Source organism: Branchiostoma lanceolatum, chromosome 2 (assembly GCF_035083965.1).
Source record: "Branchiostoma lanceolatum isolate klBraLanc5 chromosome 2, klBraLanc5.hap2, whole genome shotgun sequence".
NCBI classification, from domain to species: Eukaryota; Metazoa; Chordata; class Leptocardii; order Amphioxiformes; family Branchiostomatidae; genus Branchiostoma; species Branchiostoma lanceolatum.
Genome location: NC_089723.1, coordinates 17,598,252 through 17,621,684, shown reverse-complemented (window position 1 = coordinate 17,621,684; position 23,433 = coordinate 17,598,252). Strand labels below are relative to the sequence as shown.

The following is a 23,433-nucleotide window of genomic DNA, read 5'->3' as shown; positions in this document are numbered from 1 at the left end:
TGTTACGAAGAATTAAAGGCAACCAAAGCAATATTAGGGCCCAAAGAATGGAAATAAGAAAAATTCTGAAATCTTTATGGTAGTGACATTTACCAAGATTGTTTAGCACATTTGCGTAATAACGTCATACTTTGAGTATTTTAAAACCGTGCAAAATCGTGCCATACGATGATCCCTTAGTTTCGTAAGCATACAAAAACTCCGGCCACGATTTTCGGTGAGTTCTCACATCACAACGTCATATTTTTGCATCATGGACGTTGATATACATTGTGATAGTGTTGTTTGAGCTAATCATGTGTAGAAATGACTAAATAAATTGACTTTCAAAGTCAGATTTTCGGGCCCTAATATTGCTTGGGTTCCCTTTAAAGTGACCTAAGACGCTTTACAAATGATTTACCGACAACGCATAACATTGAGTTAAAGCGGGCCAGCTACGCTTAACAGTGACTTAAAATAGTTCACTACGACTCTTGGAAAAAGGCATGCTGACCCTCATCCAACCCTCAGGTCAACTCATGTTTCAGAAGTTTCTAACAAAGTAACTAAGTAGACTATGTAGGTACAAAATGATTGACAAAAAGACACATGTAATGCTTTTTGTGAAATAAAGCTCTATTTCAGTTTTACTCCATCTCGTATAAACGAAAGCAGCTTCTCAACACAAATATAAGGCAAGTCCTCTAATTCACCACAATTAATCTCGTTCTCAAACAATTTGGTCACAGGAAATTCACATCACAGAAAGGCAATCATTTCTTGTATTCAAGGTTAGGGCTTATGTAGCATTGGGGCTTAGATCTATAACAGAACATGTTTTCCCTGAGCTGTATAAATAACATTGTTTTGTGTAGGACATGGGTAAAATGACTTGCTGTTCAACAATGTATGAAAAAAGCAACATTTCTTTACAAACAAGATATGCTAACACTACCCTTTCCCATACTGTACTGTTTTGTGAGCATAGTGTTGATGTTTTCTGTCACTACTTTAAAACACTGTATGCTACATTTGTCAACACAGCAACATGTGTAAGTGCAACCAAGGGCACAAACATGTTAGCAGAATAACACATTATGGGGCCAGGGCTTCTGTTTTGACTGAACATTTTATTCCATAATTCACAGTTGGAAGGATTTGTACTTTGAACATCTTAGCCCACTAGATCTACACTGTTGGACAGTAGTTTAGCAACAGGTGGTTGGAGACCAAAATTAATCCAGTTTACCAAAAGGTTCATCAGTTCCTCCAGTAAGTGTATCCCACATTCAAGATTTAACCCCCAGCTTTCACAAACTGCAACCTGCATACAACTGGACTTAATTTGAGCTACACAGGTCTCAATATACAGTATATAAATCATGTTTCTGCCTCAACATCCTATTATAACCCTCTTCTTCCAAACAACAGAACATGATTGACATCTCCTTGCATTGGCAGCATAATGAGTCGTCAGCGCAGCTGCTGAGACTACAACTCTACTTTGCGGGGTGGAACTTTTTAGAGGGGTCGCTGGCGTGGTCTAGCAACAGCTGGCACGGCTGGAACGCCACTCCGTACGCCTCCTCGAACTTTCTCATCCAGCTAACAAACTTGTCTGCTCCCATCAGGTCAACGTACATGAAGGGACCTGAAAAAAATTTCAAAAGTCAGACGCAAGGAGATGCATCTCTTTAACTGCTATAAACACTCCTTAAACCAATGCAAAAGTCAACGAAATATCAAAGCCTGAAAGTTCTACTGCAGTACCATAGAAGGCTGCTAGCGGGCCCATAAAAACATTGTCCTTCATGTTGCCAAAGGCTACTCACATAGCAAATATCGTAAAGATCCATCCACAACACCTTAAGTTATGCTGTTTGCAAAAGAACATACAAACGGCAGCAAAAACATAAAATTCTTAAGGGGAAGGTACACGTACCTGACAAAGAGATCACAAGAGAAATATTGAAGGAAAACATGACTCATAGTAAAAGACATGTGAATATTCTTACCTCCATGCTGTGGAGGGAATCCTAGTCCCATGACTGCTCCCAAATCACCATCAACCTATAGAGAGATAACAAAAGTATAGTTACAGTACATCTAATAGAGGTTGACATACATATATCAGGCATTGACTAGGGTGTCTCTGCAAGGGCTAACAAAGGTCAAACATAACACACAGGGAGATGGCAATTAGTCTGGGTAACATCCTCTGTAGTAACCGCTGGCTCAATCTTTTTGCTTGCGTGGTTAGCAAGCAAAACGATTCAGCCAGCGGTTATCATGGAGGATGGTACCTAGACTGGATGGTTATCACCATGAAGAGCAATTCACTGGTGTGATATGTGGCATAGATGAAAAATATCCTCATGTTGAACAAAACATTTTCTACAAAGTTCCAACATGCTGCACCTGCTAACATTAAAGAGAGGATTATCAAAGCTGTAGCATAGCATCAGTAATGAAGAATAATTCCTCCATCGTTAACCTTAGTTGACCCTTTGGTGGCCCAATTCATGGATGATTCATAGCACCTTATCAAATCAAATTTATATCTCAAGCAAACTTTCTCCTTGGGTCATGGTACCAAGGCTACTTTTCAGTCACAGATGTCGAGTGGAAAGAGTCCTGGACCTGCCAACAAGTTACAAGTCACAACAATCTACAGAGCGTTGCCTGTTGGTCACATTTCTGAGATAGGAAGTTAAAAGTTGTTAAATGGCCAATCTTTAAAAATTTTTCTCCTGGGGTTGTCTCTTTGTCCCAAAGTTGCATTGACTATATGGTTAAACAGCAGGGAGAAGGTTAAATTCTGCAAAAAGTACTTGTTTGTGCCAAAACAGGGCACTAAGATAATGTTACAACATAACAGTAGGATTATAGTCTACAGTTGGACTTCGTTTTAGTTTCCATCAGACAATTTGACGATTGTGTACTACTACACAAGGTTTTCCAAGGGCAAAAAATATGACTTTCAGCATTGGGAGTTTGAAGTCTGACTCTGCTAGTTTTCATCAAAATCCCATTTCCTTTATCAACAGACTTTCCTTTCGCACCTGGAGGTCAAGGGCCAAGGCAAAGCTTCCAGACATGCCCATACATTTCCTTCAAACAAGCAACTTTTTTTGACAGCTGTTGTTATTAATGACTACAGCAGGCATGTCGGCATGTAAAGGTTATGAGTTTGATAAATTTGGTGAGAAACAAGTCAAAACAGAGAGAAGTTACTGTCTGTGCTGTAAAACTTCCACTGCTCTTGTATCCTGTGAGCCTTGTTGCTGGCTAATATCCAGATTAAACAAAAAGAGAGCCATAAAATTTGTTTAAAATTCTTTCTGGACAGCCAACTTTTCCAAAGAACCAAATGAGTTGTTAACTAATAAAAGGGTTTAAATTATAGAGAAAGTGGATAACAGTAAAACAAAAACCATATACCGATTTAGTTAAGGCAATTTAACTGATACCGAGTGGCATATTTTGGAGATTCAAAGTTTCTGGAAACATAAAATCTTTGACGATAAATCAATGTCGAAATAAAAAGGAAAGCACATCTCTTCTCCAATGTATAGGTTTGAATATTCTGTAAAAGTGCCATCAATTTTCGCAATAATCTTGACACTTTACATTTGTTCATAAAAGGGTTGCTAATGTTTCTTCCATCCGTATCCCGAAAATAGTACAGTATAAAGCAGAAATTGGTAATTATCTTTATGTGAAATTATTATTCCTATCACACGTGCCTGTCTGTGCCTGTCTGTGCCTTTATGGTGCCTGATCCAAATGCACACTCAAACTTCTGACAGCTCCGCCAATAATTAATGACTTCCCCTGCCCCCAGCCAAGTGGGAGGAGATGTTTTGGAGATAATGTTGGTGGGAAAAAATTCAAAATAAGGGAAGTTCTGTGTGAACTGCACATTTGCACACTGCCTGGCCCTGAGACAGGATGTAAATGAGGACGCACAGCCTCCCCCCTACAACAGTCTGCGGTGCAACACTGGGGAACAGTTGGGAGTCTGGAGTCCACAGGAACGGGGTGGGGAGAGGTTCTGGGCAGGAGCAATGGGACTGTAGTGAACTACCCTCCAAGATGCAAGTACAGGCCATACTCTATGACAGGAGTTAGGAGGACTATGTGAGGTAAGTCTAGAGATTTAGTTAAGCTGATAAAGCAGTTTATAATAAGTATGACTTTAGATAGTAAAACGGGCATTTGTACATCATACACAAATATTGGTATGCACACGTGTACTGTCGCATGTATAAAACTACTGGTATGTATGATATTGCTAAATATCCCTACAGTGCTGTATGTGCCTATCTGCTTCAAAAGTCTCATTGTTTGATAGGCTAGATTACATGCAAATTTACAGTTAAACAAATACTTAAACAGTTTCATCTGCTGATTTGGCATAGCTAATCATGACCGGGCAGAACGGTAGTGGTATTTGTGTGTTATTAGCTGCCACGAGGACAAAGGAACAATTTCATTTCCCCTAAAGCAACCGGCACAAGATTATGCACTCGTGAATTTCCGTTTGTCAGATATCAGAAATTACAACAAGATTATACGCATTGATGCAATCAGGAGAGGGAAATGAATTTGGCCAAAGTTCATTACTTGTTCAAGAGACTTAATTCATCATAACATCAATAGGCAGCAGGCAAAGAGAATGAAGATAAAGTTATTCATGCTCAAGTTTTGTTCACAGTTAAACAGATCTATAACAATGGCATTGTTTTTTTTCTGCCTCTATTATTCTTGCTGGCAATTGAGGGACATGATGTCCTTGGTTTCCTGTTTACGAGTGTGTGTACGTGATCACATTATAAAGATTGACTGTGCTCTCTCTTCCTGAACTTCTTTTTTTAAACGTGATTGGTCAGTACCAGGCCAATATACCACTTTACGGCACTGAACTAAAGGAATTGGACATAGATTGTATAGGTTACTATGCTAGGAGATGGTAGTGAACATTGGTTTTGAAGGCTTGTGAGTTGTATTCCAGAGGGAAACACTAGCACTTTGGATATCTGGGATTGCTGGTTTGTTCTTCTTCCTATGCACATCTGTCCTTGTAAGCTGCAAGAGGACATGTGTGCATAGGGATGAGATCAGCCAGCCAAGTCAGCATCTACGAGGGACATCAGTTTTAAATGCAGTCATTTGGTTCCATCATCACCATCTTTTTTAGTTCAGGGCTCGAAATAGTGGGTGCATGTGCACCTGTGTGCACCCAAAATTGGAGCTGTACGTGCAGCTAACTTTTTACTGTAGGTGCACCAGTGCACCTAGATATTTTTGTACTCTATAGGGTAAAGGTTCTCTTGTACACAAGCGTTAGGATACAGAATATTTCGGAAATGTAAGTATCAGAAAAAGCAATATAACCTTTTGTTGTACTTTATTTCATGCATTGCTTGGTTGAAATTTGAAATCTGGATTACAGATTGAAGTTCTTAGGAGAGGCACAATTGTCAAACTTATGTTTTACTGACAATCAACTTTCTTTTATGTGGTGCACCCGAAACTTTTTCTGTGCACTAATTTTTTTGGTTGGGTGCACCAGTGCACCTATTTTCAAAAAAGGAATTTCGAGCCCTGAAGTTCATGGGGATTTAATTTCGCGGTAGGGAGAAAATGGAGTGTTTGCAGTGGTTTTGAGTTCGCGTTTGAAACAATAGTAGCGCTATAGTCACACAATGGAATGGCTTTTCGCCATGGTTTTACGTTCCCGGTAAAGAGTTCACTGCGAAAACTGCAAACATAAAACCACCGCGAACATTTCTGCATTTTTTACAGTAACTTTGTGTTTTCCTTTTTAAGAAATCAAATTCTATGGTGCTTCATTGGATTAGCAAATCAATTTCGAAACAGCATATCTGCTGTTTAATGACATTTTATTATCTTTTATCCTTTGGCTGAGAGCAAATGACATGTACGTTTGTTGGCTAAGAGAAAATCATGTTTGTTGGTTAAGAGCAAATTATGTTTTAAAACACTAAGACAATGGCCATGATTTGTTTTTAAAAAAACACCAAGAACAGTTTGCATTCTGCATGGCATAGTCAGTATCAACCTTAGAATCTTTTCTGCTTCTATTATGACATTTTACTGTCAGAGTGAGCCGGATGATAAAATATTTTATCAAACAACAGAATACAAATCTATCAATGGCTCGTAGGTGGTCCCAGCTGCGTTGAAAGTTGTAGACCACCACTCAGACAAGACATTAGTATGCTGTACCCTGCCTGATGTGAAATGTGTGTCATCATAGAGTGCCGTTTGGAACGGGGCCGGAATGTGTCCTAGAACCTGCCATCAGAACATCTGTGATGCCATATGGGACCTGACAGGACTTGGACCTGGTATCAGTTCATTCTGTCACAACAAATACTTCTGACTCACTGGTTACAGTCAGTACAACGGGCATCTTTTGCTAGCCTGATAAAAGCTACATACATGTATTTGTAAAAAGGCTTGTAACCTCTTTTCGTACATTAATACTAATAGCTATGATTAAGCCCCAATTTGCATTACCGTAAAAAATACAGGTGTTTCTTCTTTTCAAGTGATTTATTGTATTCTATTTATTGTATATGATATATAAGCTTTCCTGGTACTCCCTTTCTCCCTGGTTATTTGGATAATGTTATAATCTATAGTTCATTGTGAAACATAGCACTTTAATTTAATGGCTTGCTTAGCTGTTATGTGTATATTTCTATTCCAACAAATCTAGCCGGCTTTGCCCTTAACCAAACACACTGCCAGTGGTCAGGAACTTTGACCAAACTTGAAGGGCTGTGAATTAGCACACTGAAAAAGCTAGATTCCTAGTTGCTATCCATTCCATTGAATGGTATTCAAATGTAATTTTTGTTAAGATGTTCCAAACATGACCTAAAAGTTTATATGTACAGCCCTTTTTTCCGCTTTCTAAAAAAATGAGGGCATGGGTTTAAAAAAATATCTCTCTCACCCTGTCAATCTTAGTTTCTAACCTACTTTAACAATATCTGAAATGTTTTAGTTGTAATTTCTGTGTGTTTCGACTTACCGGGCTAGACAGAATGCCCTCCTGAAGGCACAGGATGGACTCGTTCACGAAACGTGTAATCAGACGCATCTGGATGTCCCCGTCAGAGTTGCTACATCAACAAAACAACAACAGCTGCGTTAGGAGTACGTCATTTGTAGACAGTAATCTTCACATGGGTGGGAAATTAACACAACTGTTGGCAAGGTCATCTTTGGTGATAATGAAATGAGCACGCCGCTAGTTTGTCATCAAGGCAACTTTAAGTTTAATCAAATTAAAGCTATCATTGCAGACACAGCACAATATATGACCATTTCATCAGTGAAACATTAACGACACAACACAAATAAAACGGAGATGATAACAATGTTTCATGTTAGACCAAGGCCTGCTGACTTAACAAAATCTTACTGTGCCATTTTCTTCTGATAAGCATTTCATACACATGCAATTGCACAATTATAAAAAAAAAATACTTTTGAAGTATCCAGGACCATTCTGGTGAACTCTGAAAGTTGACACATGTAGTTCAGTTTCTTATTGCTTGATTACAGGTGAATTTGTTGGAACTTACAGTCCCTTGGATTCGATGCGGAACCTCTTGAAGATCTCCTCAGCACCAGGGTTCAGCTCACGGCCCTTCTTGCCCTTGCCTCCGTCGTACAGGTAGCAGCCCTTTCCACTTTTCCTACCTGTGAATATCAAGTGATATCATTATATTTTGTACTCATTTCATATACTATATACTATTCATGTCCTTTTGCCTTCACACAATCATCAATCATTTTACCCCCGACCTTCTGTCCCAGGACAGAAATTTGCTTGTTGGAATGAAAAATACTCAGCCTATCTGTCCAAAAAATTTGAACTTCATGACATGAAATTGAACCTGTTTTCGTAAGCTTAAACAACTTGGGCTCCCAAAGAAGGAGTAGGACAGAAATAAGATTAAAAGTAATGGACACAGCCCAGCATTTGACAAACATACACATTGGAGTCCTTGCCTAATACTGTAAATGCAGAAATGTTCGCGGTGGTTTTATGTTTGCAGTTTTAGCAGTAAGCTCTTTGTTATGAACTTACAACCACCACAAACATTTTTTGCTGGTTTTTCTGTAGTGCTACTATTGTTACAAACAGGACAGGAACTTAAAACCACCGCAAACACTCCATTTTCTCCCTACCGCAGAATCAGAACCATGCAAACTTAAATGAATTTACAGTACACTGATTGAAACTGTGTAACATGCAGATAAAATGCAGTCTCACCAAGGAAGCCCTGGCTGACCATGGTCTTCAGCACCTCGGGATCGCCGCCTCCAAACCTGACTCCAAACTCCTTCTGCAGATCCTCCGCAACGTGAGACCCCACATCGATGCCCACCTCGTCCAGCAGGGTCGCTGTGCCCACAGGAAAACCTGCACTTGTGCTCAGCTTGTCCAGTTTCTGAGGACCCTCTCCCTCCTGAGACAACAGAAGGGCGTGTAAGCAATGCCCTTGACCTCACTGATTTACATTTTCACTGTACCAAGTTGCATGTAAGCCAAAAATAGTTACTCAAGCAACTGGATAAAATTTTGAAACAGTCAGACGTTTCAAACAGCATCTGCTGTCTTTGTTAGTGACTAAGGATAGGACTGGGAGACCAGGTTTTATACCAAAACTCTGAATAGATATGTTAATTTAGGATGTCTTGGCGAAGCGTTAAAAAAATGATTAATTCAAGACAAGGTTGTATGCTTATAGTTCAATTAGCTACTGTTGTTTTAGTACAGTAACTAAATGTTATTCATCCGGGGGTGGGGACCCCCAAATTTGATCCAGTTGCTTGAATAACTATTTTTGGCTTATCTTACTACCTGGATGTCGAACCTCCATCAACGTATCAAATTGCATGTAGCTTTAGACAAGTGTGCCTCTCCACATCTACATTCTACAAAGTATACGTACATCCAGCAATAGAATACAGCATTTGGGGGATGAGATACGGGGGTGTAAACAATCCCCCTGACTGATTTACATTTTCACTGTACCAAGTAAGTTGCATGTTATAAAGCTTTAGATCATTGAGGCTTTACACCTTAATGTGCATCCATCAAGGGAAAAAGACTAGCACTTGAAGGAGTGGGGGGACAGAGTTAGAAATCCTTAAGGCAATTATCTTCTTACTAATGCTTAATGGCTAAAGGCATTATAAAGCTTAGTGCACACCCTAACATGAACATGCATAGTGCAATACTAAACTTTCTTCCAACACGTTGTACACGGATCAACTTTTCAACAACTACTGTCGCCTTCTCATGCATATCTTTTTCTTCTTTGACAGTCTCTGGAAATTATCTGAGTTCCCCTGCGGCTTCTTTTGTAGCTTAAGAGCCCAGCTCTGGATTTGCACACCCTGTTGCATATACTAGCTCAGGCTAATTATTACTACTTCATGACCCCATAGGCCTGACCTGCAGGAGCCTGATGATCTCGGACAGAGTCGGTGCCAGGACCCTGGTGGTGTAGAAGCCGGGACCGTCCTGCACAACGATGGGGTATTTGCCCTGCTTCAGACCCACCGCTACGGCTGCCGCACACGTCTCCTTAGTGGTCTTGTCTGTGGCGATGATCTCCAACAGAGGCATCTTCTCCACAGGGCTGAAGTAATGCATGCCAATCACCTGTAATAGCATAGAAAAAGAACAAAAAGGTTTGAGAAACAACAATCGGTGTGAACCTACAATTAAAAACATACCAATGGCACAAACTGTAAGAACAAAATCACATTACAAGCATATTAAAGTCTTTCAAACAATTGAAGAAAGCATCTGTAGCTCATTATCTGTTCCCAACTTTGAATGTGAAATATATATATGGCCTCCGTCGGTCAGTATTGACCATGGTAAAATCCTAATTCACAACAGCCCTACAGCATCAACTATGGCTAAATAGCCCTATACGAGAATGGCAGTCTCTTATATTTTGACTGAGCAATGCAAACTGAACCTGAATCTAAAGCTATCAGTTTAACAGTACATATACTACTACTAAGATTGCACGTAATAAAGCTCTCTTGTTCTCAACCCACCATCTCTGGTCTTTTGCTGCCTGCAGCGATCTGTACAAAACAGAATACATACAATTAAAACAAGGATTGGTCATTTTTCACAAGGACAAACGATTGGTTTAAAACACTTAATAACACACATACTACACTTATCTACATAGTTAAAGTCCTGTGTAAATCAATTTGAACACTACCTATTTGATACTGAAAAGTGACCTTACCCTGTGGATAGGTAAGGCAGATGTGTTGCTGGCAAAGATGCAGTCTGGAGATATATGCTGCAAAAAAACAACAGAGAGAACATTGAAACACAAGAGGATTGATACATTTCCCATAATGGTAAAAGCAATCATTCAATTAACATCTAATTGTCTTCTAACACCTGATAACCCAAAACTTAACAGATGGGCCTTAAATTTCACAGTTACCAGAGAATGCATAAACGTAATATTGATGACTGGTAAATCAATTAACATAATTCTGACCAAGTCCTCAGTAAATTCTCAATACATGTCCTTGTAACTTCACAGCAGGGACGGAAATTTGCTTCTTGGGACGGACAAAATTTTCATCCCATCCATCCAAAAATCTGAGCTTCATGACATGAAAATGATGAAAACGCATTTTTGTAAGCTTAAAATTACAGATTTAACAACGAAAATTAACAACATGGCTCCCAAACAATGACTGGGACGGACAAAGATTTAAAACGGGAGACAGCCCTGCTTTACAGTGACCAAGTTTCTACTTCAATACAAAAGTCTATAGACTGACCTGCTCTAGTTCCTTGATGACCTTGTGTTTGATGTTGATGTCCTCAAACACAGCCTCGATGACCATGTCCACCTTGTCAAACCCGTCATAAGCAACCGTAGACTCCAGGTTGCAGATCAGCTGGTCTCGCTCGAAGGACGTGATCTTCTTCTTCTTCACATTGAGGTTCATCCTGATCGCCAGAGGATAGGAGTTGTTTAAAGTCCATATGATTATCATCAAAAGGGATACTTACTAGTAACTTTCACATCACATCTTAAAGTCCAATTGTTAAACATGAATTCTCCGAACAAATATCATTGGAAAAAATTATAGTCTTTCTTACAGGTATAACACAGATCATCAGTGATTCACTCTCATTTATTGGCATGGTGCTTAAAAAAATCACTTAAACATACCTACATTACAAGAAATAATTTGGAGGGGTATGCAAGTAATCTTAGTGAAGCAGGTGAGAATCTAATGTAATAAGTGAGAATCAAAATTTCAATAATCAATAAAGCAAGCAGACAGACATAGTGAGGAGACAGTGAAATGAGAAAAGGGAGATCTTAAATACAATAATTTTTATCCAGAATAAAAAAGGTAGAGCAGTCACCTTCAATTGAGGTGAAGCATGATGCTTTTTCAAGTAGCTAGTGGTAGCCACGGCTCGCATTTTTGACCAGGCCCACCGGGTCACCCCTACTCTTCTCAATAAGTGTGTTGGGTTCTTTTACAGAGGTTTAACGCTTGACGCTTATGCCCGAAGCTCCCTCATACACGGGGCCACCGACTTTATGTCACCATCCGAAATGACAAATGCAATCCATTACATTACAACATGTCCGAGCTGGAGTCGACCCTAGGATATGTTAACCTTTAGCACACTGAAGTAGCTGTTTGGCACCCCATTCTCTACCGGTTACAGAGTTAGGCAGCAGGGAGAAGGTTAAACAGCTGAAACCTACTCCTTCCAAATGTGGTCCTGTCCACGCCCCAGGTTCTCTGCAGTCACGTCCTTCAGGATGACCTGGTAACCTTTCTCCAAGGACACCTGGGAGATGCCTGCGCCCATCAGCCCTGCTCCTAATACTGCTACAGTCCTGCAATAAGGTACACAGTTTAACCTCTATTAATGCTTCGGTCCAATCCTGGTCCAATTCCCATTTCCAATCCTGGGCCCGGCTGGGCTGTTTGCGAAAACGAAGAATAAAAAATACATATCAAGAAAATACGCAATATATGGTTAGGAGTCATTTTCTCACGTTTTATGTCTTTTGTTGTCTTTCATATCATATTTTTCGTTCCCACAAGCTGCCCGGCCGGAGCCCGGATTAGAAATGTGACCCTAGCATTATATTGATCCGCCAGGTTACATAAAGCCTCCACTTTGAAAAACAGTAGGTTTGAGAGATCTCTAGAGCAGGTATGCACAGTTCAGATATACGTGAGTGCATTATTTATTTGTTCATTTATTGGTTGGGCTGTTCAAGACACACAGCCAAGGCTGCCCAACTAGCCTATGGCTATTACAAAAGGCTAGTCCTGGAATTATGAGGACACATCATTTTTTGGAAAATCAGGCATTATACTAGGGGGTGTTGGGTTGGAGATCTGTTTGGACGTGTCTTTTCCGGGCGATGAAATTATGTACCCTGGTGGAATTATGTTAGTACATTTTAACTCAACTGGGCAAACTGCAACTTGCATATCAATACATTTACAATCATACTACAGCGACTCACCTGAAGGAATAGCACACTTAATGTATTCATTCACACACATAAATATTATGTAGTGATGGTACAACTATTCAGATTTCTGACTTTCTTTTTCTTATCACAGATTCCATACGATACTTTTATTGTCTTTACTGCGAAACATTCCACACCAGTAAAACGACGTACTTACTTAATGGGCTTTGCTGGTTTGCCATACTTGTTCTTCTTTACTTCAGTCTGTGAAGAAATCAAAGAAAAGTCAGCACAATCTTAATACATCCTGATTATATAAGCTGACAATTTTGACTTTTGTCAATATCATAACTTTGTATCTTATTTTGCCAATAAACCATTACTTACAACCGTACAAAATAAAAGAGACTTCACAACAAAATGCACCTCTGAAAAGAAGACAAAGAATAGACTTACCGTGGCGTTGAAAAGTCCAATGAGAGCCTTTGACTCATTGGTCATCGCCAGGTGACCAAATGTCTGTAAACCAATGAACAACAGCATGAGATGTGTCAGGGGAACAAGCCAACAAATATTTTGTACCATATGGTTGAAGGTAAATGGAAGGGGCAATGTATCATGGTAGAGGTAGCTCAAACATTAAAATTGTAACTCAAATACGGACAGCAAACAATGACTAAATCCCAAAAAAATTACTGACAGGAATGAGACAAAATAAATCTCACCTCAGCTTCTGCCACGTAGCCGGCATCTTTCCCCTTCTCTATTCCTGTCTTCACAACCTGCAAAGGACAACAATTACTGAATGGTGTCTTCCTACAATGTACGTAAATATACTGACAATGTGTGCAGTTTTGGTGGAGCATCTGACAAGTTCAAGAAAACCTTTTCACTACCACAATAGGAAAATTCACCTCAATGATCTTCAGGGGAGCAGGGTACAATCCTTTGGTCTGCTTCATGACCTGAAAGAATAAAACAGAATGAAAAAGTGTACAGCATACAACACATACATGAACAGTGTAGTCTATAAACAATAGCTTAGATGTGTCATTGCAGAGATAGCATTTCACATTCTGTTACCATGAAGTTTTTGAAGACATTTGTATGACAAATTAAATTGGACTCATATCATAAAACTATCAAAAGACAAAGGATTAACAGAATAATCTAGACCTGAGGGGAAACTAGTTTTCTTTCCCTGACTCTATTGGTACTATCTTCATATTACTGTATCCCATCACTAAAAGACAGATATAATAACTAATATCAGAAATGTTTCCTGTTAAACTATCATTAAAGCACTCTGAGGAAACAAACACTGTCCACTTGTACCTGACCCTTGACCATGCCGAAGAGTCTTGTCCTGACAAACTCGTACTGCATGGCCCAGTTCACCAGTCCTGGGGTGACAATAGGACAAGTTACATGAACAAGTTACATGTATAAGCCAACTGATAGGAATAGCAAGACATCACACTTACACCTCACTCAATGGTTGTGTCATTGATAATAGCATTGTATCTAAACTAGTGATGTGTAAAATTTCCATTGCCTATGTATTTGTCTGTCCATAACTGTTGACTTTCCAATATCAGCTACGCTGCCTCGAGAGTCAGTGTTATGTGTTGTGACATTTGTAAATAAATAAATGGTTGTGTCTAAGCAATGGGAGAGAGTGAGTGTGAGTGATAGTGGGTGTGTCTAAGTCCACAATAATGTTTTGGACAATAACGTTAACAATAATGTTTACGACCCTCAAGATTACATGTATCTAGAGTCATCATCTTAAGCTGCCAGTCCCAGTTTTATCAGGGATACAGAAACCTGCCCTGTGTGCTGCTCCCAGTTATAACCGGGATAGGGTATTCCCGTGTAGCGCTTAAAGCCCCAAAGCTAGGGGAGTTAGGGCCGCCAGCCGTTTCGCGGGTACCGTGAGGGAGGTCAGGGGTCAAACATTTTTTATTTTTACTTGCCTGACAACCTGGCAGCTTAAGGGTTAACAGTAACAACTTCAGAGTTGGAGTTAGGAAGAGAAGATGATGGCAAACTTACTGGACTGTAGATTCTGCGTTCTGGCGGTGCTGACTTTCCCAGCTGCCAGCCCCCGGGCCACGTCTAGCGCCACGTCCTCCAGGTATTCTAACGTTCGCGCTTCAGGAGGCTTCAGACCAGGTCCTGCAGACAAACATAAGAAACTAAACTTGTGAACTCCTTCTGAACCACTAAGTCCACCGAATGAACTGCAGTATATACTTCTAAAACACTGTCTCTTGCAACAACTATTTTGTATATTCTCACATTTTTATTACCCAAACTTATAATAAAGTCATCTGCATTGGTGCTTTACCTAGAGGTTCAACGAGCAGATCCACCAGACCAAGCTTCTTTGCCTTCTTGCCCTTCGCCTGCTTGCCAGTCAGGATCATGGGCATGGCCTCCAAGAACGGAATCTGCCAATGATGAAGAACACTGTTAATGCCTCACAGTATATACACCATGTTTAAGACATGTTTAAGAAGTAAGACATAAGAGTAAAATAGCCTTTGTCCTGTAAGCAAGAATCTATATTTTCCTCACTTTTACATTAGTTTAGCTGTACATCTATCAATAGTCTGTCAGTTAATATCCTCCCACACCATTATTGATGTATAGGGCGGTGCCCATCCCCGTTTCATAGCCCTGGGCCACACTGTGGTGCAATCACTGTAGCAGGGGGCTAGTCCACTGGCAGTGAAGTGTGTTTAACTTCCATACTGTTTCATAAGTATGTACCATTTTTATAAAGTCTTTGGTACCGTATTTCTTCTAATAAAGGACGCACCCTAAATAAAGTGCGCACCCCCGATTTGGGCTTCATGAGACACCCTGGGGACCCCTATCACGCCAGTTGACATTGTTGACAGAAAAACCTTAATAAAGTGCGCACCCCCGATCTGCCGGCGGCCGCTCGGCGCGTGTACGGAGACCTGGCCACGCCCAGGTATCGGGCCGGCGGCATGCTATGAAGTCCTGATGTTTCCTTTTGTCACGCCTACCGGTAATTTTCCACCGAATTTTCGGGAAAACATGACCATAATTTTGGGTCAACACTTTCTTGTTCTCTTGCAGTCACACACTTTTATTCCCTTGCCATTAACAATTTACACTATTTCAGCCTTTGTGTAGTTTAATTTTCTATAATTATTATTCATTCATTCATTGACTTTCACTCTCTCTCTCCCTCTACAGATGCGTAAACTTTGAAGTTTAAACTTCACGCCGAGAACCTCGTGCGAGGATTAGTATCTGACAAACTTCCTTGGTATTGAAGGACCAAACATCGAACCGCTTGATTTCTACCGGGCTAGTCGAAGACAAACTTGTAAAATGTATTTTTTAATAAAATAAAAGTTCGTCTCACTGCATTTATTCCGCGAAATACAGCGTTGCATTGACAAATCATTTCAAGCGCCGTTCGCCCGCCGCCATTGTCTGAATATCTTGCTGCCCCAAGATGCATTTCGCGTGTTACGTAATCCTCATCACGTGTTCGTATTTCGCATCTCCGATTGGCTGTTGCTACTGCTGGTGGCGGGAATTTGCAGACGACGCCTGGAGACAGGCCTCAACAATTAGTAATTACTAGAGGAGAGTTATACACGTTTCTCTACTTACAAAAACGAATATTTATGCGATTTACTGCCAAGTTAACGTTTGGTACGATGATTACATCATATTCATCAATCTTTTAGTGCCGCTTGGCGTAATTTTGACGTTCGAAAGCGGAGGGTGCTCGCACGCGGCGTCACTTCCCGCTAATTATCAGTCAATAAATTCACACTTAATCAGTAGCTGGCTTCAAACAATTCATGCTTTGGAAGGTTGGGAATCACACTTGGCGTCACATTTAGGCCAAAAATTCACACTTTAATCAGTGTTGAATACAACTTTTGAAGGGTTGACACCACACCTGGCGTCATTATAGCCAAAAATTCACACTTTAATCAGAGGCTTGCAACAACACTTTGATATCTTGCCAACGGACAAGCGTACGTATTAACACTTCAGACAATACAATAAAAGATACCCGATAGCCAATCACATCATTTTCCTCTTATTAAATTCCCTGACACAGTGATATTTCCTTCATATTCGTATTGACTTTAGTGTTGTGTGGACAGTCCATTTCTTGCGATCGCTTTGCTATTTTCTCCACCATGCCGAAAGTGAAGTCAGCTAAACGCTACGTCTCCACCGACCACTCCACGAAGCTGATGATCCTTGCTACGCAGAGGGACAGGAGTTGGAGCAACAGGAAGACGGCGGACCACTTTGGGGTGACCGAGAGCTCCATCCGCAAGTGGAAGAAGGTGGAGTTGAAAATTTCGGCTGCCCCAAGATCGGCCAAGCGGCTGCCTGGGGGTGGTCGTAAGGTCAACAACCCCGAGATGGACCGCAGTCTTATTGAGTGGTTGGACACTCAGCGCAAAGAGGGCATCGCCGTCAACGGCACCATGATGAAACTTCAGGCCAAGAAGCTTTCGGGTGGCGGGGACTCCTTCAAGGCGTCGACGGGTGGCTGTCCTGCTTGAAGAAGCGCTACGGTCTCAGTACGAGGAGGAAGACTTCCGTCGCCCAGAAGCTGCCACAAGACATGGAGGACAAGGTGCTGTCGTTTCAGAGACGACTGATACAACTGAGGGAGCGGTACAACTACCCCCTGTCGGACATATACAACATGGACGAAACGCCGCTCACGTTCGACCTTCCTTCTGACTGGACAATCGACTACACAGGGAAGAAGGACTGCAAAATCAAAACAAACGGCGCAGAGAAGAAAAGGTGCACTGTGATCGCCGCCGTCACCGCCGATGGAGGAAAGCTTCCTCTAAACGTGATCTTCCGCGGCAAGAGGAAACTGGGGCCCAGTGTCATGCCGCCTGGCTGTAAGTTCCCGGTCTGGGTCCAACCAAGCGCCTGGAACGACGAGCCCGGCACTATCAAGTGGGCCAAGGATACCTTCCCCGCTCGCGACGACAATTCCCGCCGACTGCTTGTGTGGGACTCCGTCAAGTTTCACCTCTGCGACGACATCAAGCAGTTCCTGGCAGAGCGGAACGTGGATACGATGGTTATTCCCGGGGGACTCACTAGCGTACTGCAACCACTGGATGTGGGTGTAAACAAGGCCCTGAAAGACCGGATGAAAGTGCACTGGAACGAGTGGATGATGGACGGCCCCAGGGTGTTCACCAAGGGAGGGAACAGAAGGGCACCATCAAAAACCGACATCCTATCCTGGCTCATGCTGTCGTGGGAGGACCTGCCCGGTGACATCGTTCAGCGGTCCTTCCGCAAAGCCGGCGTCTCCCTGGCCATGGACGGGACCGAGGACGAGCAGGTTGGCATGACAGAAGAACAAATCTTGAAAGACATGGACGACCTGCAGACAGATGATGAGGACTCCGAATGCGACTTTGACCCAGAGGCGTTTTTCCAGAGCGACTCGGAAGACGAAGACTTCTGGGGCTTTTAGATTTAGAAGACATTGTTGTTTTTAATAAAAGGCACAAAACACAAAAAAAAAAACACCAAGAAACCCAGTCCTTTTCAGGACTACGGGGCCTCACGAGGCCCCAACATTTAATTCCAAAAGCAGTTATCAATACACGCCCCGCAGGCGCGCACACACCAAGGAGGTTCCTTTATAAAACCTCCTTGCACACATCTCATTTCACTTTATTCATATACATTTCAAACTCTACTACTGAATGAATTTCGGAGATAACTCTTTCAAATTTATTTTCAAGAGGTTAAAACCCAACGTAATTTGATCTGTTCACCTCGGATGACCCGCGCTCTGATTGGTGGAGCTTCAGAAACATTGCATTGTGGGGCAGCAGATCCGCGTCCCTATTTTTTTCTTTGTTAGAAATTCTTACACTTCTAAGCGCCAAAATACGATGTTTTTAACGACTACATAGCAACATTTTAGTGAAGAAAATAAATCATTCAACGAATCTTTGCGGAAAACATACATTCATATGCGGATTTATGGTGGCTTTTGCGTAATTTTGGCGTTCAATGAACCCGGAAGTGTTACGAAAGCGGCGTGGGTTTCATTGTAACGCTAGCCAATTACCGGTAGCATTTTCCCCGTCGAAAACAAAACTCCGCTAAAGAGAACGGTGGAACAATTCAGATCCTAGCGACTGTGTTTTCGATAAATATATTTGTGGTACGATTTGCACGTATTTGCAGCCATGTGGTGGTTAGGAATTGACGCCGCGAGCGGCGTGGGGTACGCACGCCTGGCCCCAACACGCTGAATATGCCGTCGCTAGGTTGAATCACACACAGCCTTAATCGATGTCTCATAATTTCATATTTAATATCATTAAGCTAATGCTATTTTGATAACAGTATACTAGTAACTATGATACTTTTTCAAACTCAAAAATATACGTAAGATGTAGCATCGTTATCTTGTAAACATAGAACATGCATAAATTATCGTTGCTCATCGGCGGGCGCCGGGGCCAGCCTGCTGAGGGCAATAATCGATGACTTCCTGGCTTATGTCGCGACTTTTCTCGAGAGAAAACCTCAATAAAGTGCGCACCCCGACTTTGGCCTTGACCTGAAGCGCCATATTGGAAGTTGAAAAGTTAAAAAAGTGCGTCCTTTATTAGAAGAAATACGGTATGACTCAATGTGACTCTTGTCCAGAGGTGTCCTACCTGGGGCTTGAACCCCAGTCCTTCTGGTCCAAGTAATTTGAACCAGATGTGGTGAGAGGCAGAAAGCACAGACCACTACACCACAGGGACACCCCCAATATTCTGTCAGACTTTTGTGTAATGATTGTAAGAAGTGTAAGATGACTACAAACCAGTCTGGGCAGCCTCTGGGTTCCACCTGCTCCAGGTAGCAGCCCCAGCTGCACCTCCGGTAATGACAGGGCCGTCTTCTTGTCATTCACGGCAATACGGTACTGACACGCTAGAGCAGTCTGAAAAGGTGTGACAGGTCAAAACAAGGAGTCACAAGCCTGTTCATCTCATGGTCATTAAGTCAGGTTAGTGACGTTGGCGTGGCATAACGGTTGGAGCGTTGAACTCGGAATCAATAGGTCCCGAGTTCGATACTCACCATGCCCCCACGTTGTGTCCTTGGGAGAGGAACTTTACACTACCTTCCCGGACGGTGGAGCGACGCCCACCGAGCCTATTCGGCTAATAATCTGTCAAACTGTGTGCCAAAAAACACACTGCGGATTTGGTTGCCGATGTGCCAACATCTAGCACATTTGCCACTGAGAACTGTTAAATTTTTTTTAAAAGTCATGTTACAGTTGTACTATTGTTGCTACCCGGTATATCTCACTTTCCTGAATGAATTTTTTTCTTGCTTCACCAGTCAATATAAGAACCATTTCCATGTTGTGAGAGTTTGTGTATTCTGGAATTGACAAACAATCAATATAATCATCACTATGTACGAGTGTTAGACACACATTACTTAATCAGAAGCAGATGTGCAATATTTGGCAAGTAGTCTTAGAATGGCAATTTGTCTTCAATAACGATTAAAAGGTTACCTCCAATCCACCGCCCATGCATGTCCCCATGATAGCAGCCACCACAGGCTTGGGACTGTCCTCCAAACTCTGCAACACCTTCTGTCCGTCAGAGGCCAGGGCTTCAACTTCTTCTGATGTCTTGCAGCTAGAAATCATCCTGAAAGAGCGACAGTGAATTTGATAAAACATACCAGACAATGTCAGACATCTACTTTACATATAAAAAGCGTAGAATGTATTCCGTAGCATTTCTTAGAATAGTCACTTGTTCCACTTGTCACAATTGTTAACTTGTACTGTCTGTATACTTTTCCTATGTATTGTTCCATGTTGCAATTAACCCTTGGGCAAGAACTTGTAAATAAAAAACTTGGTATAAATTGTTGTATTCATTGGCAGTCAAGACAATTATGAATCATAGGTTAATTCAATCTCTTCTTCCAAGCAAACAAAACAGTAAAGGTCACGACTGTTGATGCTGCATTTGAGTAGATTGCTTGAGTGAATTGTTGCAATGGCAAGCAATGAGTCAGCCATAGTGTAAGTATGCTTGTAGTGATTGTTTTCAACATCCACTGTATAGCCATTATCTAGCGCAAGGATAAATCCCCTACAAGCCAAACACCATTGTCAGAGAATTATGCTCGCGGTAAATACCGAAAAACAACTGCCTTTATCTAAAGGAGAGAACGGGATTGGCCGTTCAATGTTCGGTCCCGTTCGGAGTAACGGCTAAGTACTATGGGATCCTACATTCCTACATGTAACTACGTATACAAACAGACGAACGGGAATGACAGTTGATACCTATAACTATTATAGAATCCCAACACCAGTACCCACCATCACACAGGATGTGTAATAGTTTAAATAGCAGGTGTTCACAGTTCCCACCCAGGGTTGGGGTTTTGTGCGCGTGAGAAATTTGCGTGTGAAAAACTTGAGCGTGAAAAATTTGCGCGTGAAAAAACAAAGTTCAAGAAATGTGTCAGAAAATGTGCACTACAAAATTCTTAGTCAGAAAAATGTTACCCCATGATATGATTTTGCATCTGTTTCCTGAATTTTGGGTTTGAATTTTAGGTCTCTTGGGAATATCTAAGCTGACTCCCAAGGGATTTAAAGCCTTTTTGGAGGTTTTAAGCTTAAAACTTGAAATAAGATGGAATTAAGTATCTTATTGTTGCATTCTACAGTTCAAAATGTTGTTCTTTCAATCTACAAGTGATTTTTAAGTGATTTTCAAATGTTAAGTTTTCACGCGCAAAAAAGTTTGAAATTTGCGCGTGAAAGCATCTGCTTGAGAAAAGATGAAATTAGGCTAATAGAATGTAGAAAAGCTTCAAATAGTTACATTTTACAATACAATACAAAACCTTATATTAGTAAGTTGACTATGTATTTCTTAAAGACTTAAGTGATTTTCAAATGTTTAGGTTTCAAGCCCCCAAAAGTTTAACAATTCCCAAGGGACCTATTCCCAAGGGACTTAAAAAATCAAACCATAAATTCAGGTATCAGATGAAAATTGTATCATGGGATCACATTTTCCTGTCTAAGAAAGTTATACTACACATTTTCTGACACATCTTAAAGAAATTTATTTTTTCATGCGCAAATTCTTCATGCGTAAATTTTCACGCGTAAATTTTTCACGAGCAGAAAACCCGTTCCTCCCACCCACCTGATATCAGCTCCAGCGATGAAGCAGTCTGGCTTGCCTGAGATTAAGACGGCACTCTTCACTGCCTCATCTGATCTCAACTTCTCCATTAACTCTTTCACTTCATTGAGTACTGTTCTATCCAGTGTGTTCACCTAACATACAAAAGATAGCATGAAAAATATTTGACTCCATTATAACACATATCTATGTGGACACACATCAGCTTTTAGCTGGTAATACTTTTTTCAAATTCTTTGAAATGGTGGTAAGGATAGAGATTTGTAGAGATAAACAAAGAGATTTTTAAAAATCGAATGTAGACACTGACATTTTCTTTATTTATGAAACAACTTGAGGTTGAAAAAAATGAAAGATAAAAAATTTCTCTTTATGACGTACCTTGCTGTCTGGCATGTTGAATCGCATGACAGCCACATCATTCTTCACCTCATAGGTGAAGTTCTTCCATGCTGGAACAAAGCAATGGAGCATTGATAACTTTCAAATGGAAGCTAAGAGAGAAATTACTCTACATTGCAAATGGGGTCTTAAACACCTGTCAGTGTGATTTATAAGGTGTATAACTAAAAGAATACAATGAGTGAAATCAACAATCTTTTTGATCTTCTTGATATAAATTACAACATTCAAATATCCAAAAAGTCATCAAAGGTTCAAGCGATATTTCTCCTAATAAAAGACGATTTCATATGCTATTCATACATCAATGTACTATATGTCGCTTCTTACCTGCCATGGGTGATGTCATTGACAGGTATCTCTGGAAGTAGAGCTGGCTTGGCCTTTGCATCCATCCTTTAAATTTAAAGCAAAATCATGTATTCAATTAAGCAATTGTAAAGGAATGTGCAGCCCCTCTACACCGGATTAAGGTGGGGGTTTAACTACATTGAGTGTTTATCAATGTCTGGAAAGCAATAAATCTGATACATCATGGAACATTATTATATTTCTGATCATTGGAACATCAAGACTGATTGGTGAAGAATTCTGCAATTCTAAGCAGTACCTTTTAGTATATGTATAAGATGTATTCTGGAGTGACCTTAAGGGGGGTCAAAATTGACCTCTAATAAAAAGTAGCAGCCAATGCAGGCAAAACGAAGTCGGAACAGGTCTTTACGACGAATTATCTGATGGGCACACATCTTCTGGATACTGACTAAAGGAACATTTAAAGCAGAAATGTTATTTTCTTCAATTTATGCACCTGAATCATGAAGAACTCAAGGCTAGAAAAATTATGGGGGAGGGCATGGCAATTTTCGTGACCCTTGGCACTTTGCTGTCTGTCGTTTTATCGATTTGTGACAAACATTTGTGCATTCGAGGGGAGGTGGGCTTTAAAACCATCGGTTTAATCAAGAATATACTAACCTGATGACACATGCAAAGTCTGAGTGGAAGAAAACCGGCTCAGCGAGAGTAACCTCGTAGCTGCCGCCATGATGGTACGACCAAGGAGAACCAAAAGAGGGTGCCTATGATTGTGACGTCAGGATGCCTTAAAAATAGGGATGAAAAAAACGTACATATAAATGTCAAATAGTCACAATCGTGGTAAATATAGCTGTAAAATACAATATTTTGTTTTATAATGATTTTATTGACAATGTCTATTTGGTTTCTAAACATTTTTGTACACAAAC

General features: G+C 40.9%; 1 protein-coding gene and 1 long non-coding RNA gene across 3 annotated transcripts; one reads left to right on the top strand and one right to left on the bottom strand.

Moving 5' to 3' along the window:
- Positions 1–597: 597 nt before the first annotated feature.
- LOC136427680 (trifunctional enzyme subunit alpha, mitochondrial-like) lies at positions 598–23,288 on the bottom strand. The gene is made up of 23 exons (XM_066416730.1): positions 23,162–23,288; positions 22,514–22,579; positions 22,163–22,233; positions 21,782–21,915; positions 20,116–20,254; positions 19,408–19,527; positions 14,884–14,986; positions 14,589–14,711; positions 13,869–13,936; positions 13,448–13,498; positions 13,259–13,315; positions 12,990–13,052; positions 12,751–12,797; positions 11,808–11,942; positions 10,858–11,029; positions 10,305–10,361; positions 10,105–10,134; positions 9,488–9,697; positions 8,300–8,495; positions 7,605–7,722; positions 7,049–7,139; positions 1,998–2,052; positions 598–1,633 (listed from the first exon to the last, which is right to left on the bottom strand). The coding sequence occupies exons 1-23, from the start codon at positions 23,229–23,231 to the stop codon at positions 1,482–1,484; spliced, it is 2,328 nt and encodes a 775-aa protein (XP_066272827.1). The 5' UTR covers positions 23,232–23,288; the 3' UTR covers positions 598–1,481.
- On the top strand, positions 3,929–10,099 carry LOC136427682 (uncharacterized). Of its 2 annotated transcripts, none has more exons than XR_010754495.1 (4): positions 3,929–4,127; positions 7,585–7,724; positions 8,283–8,515; positions 9,481–10,099. It is a non-coding gene; the product is annotated as an uncharacterized lncRNA (long non-coding RNA). The 2 variants fall into 2 exon arrangements; XR_010754496.1 differs by having other exon boundaries at positions 3,930–4,127; positions 7,585–7,696.
- Positions 23,289–23,433: the final 145 nt, after the last annotated feature.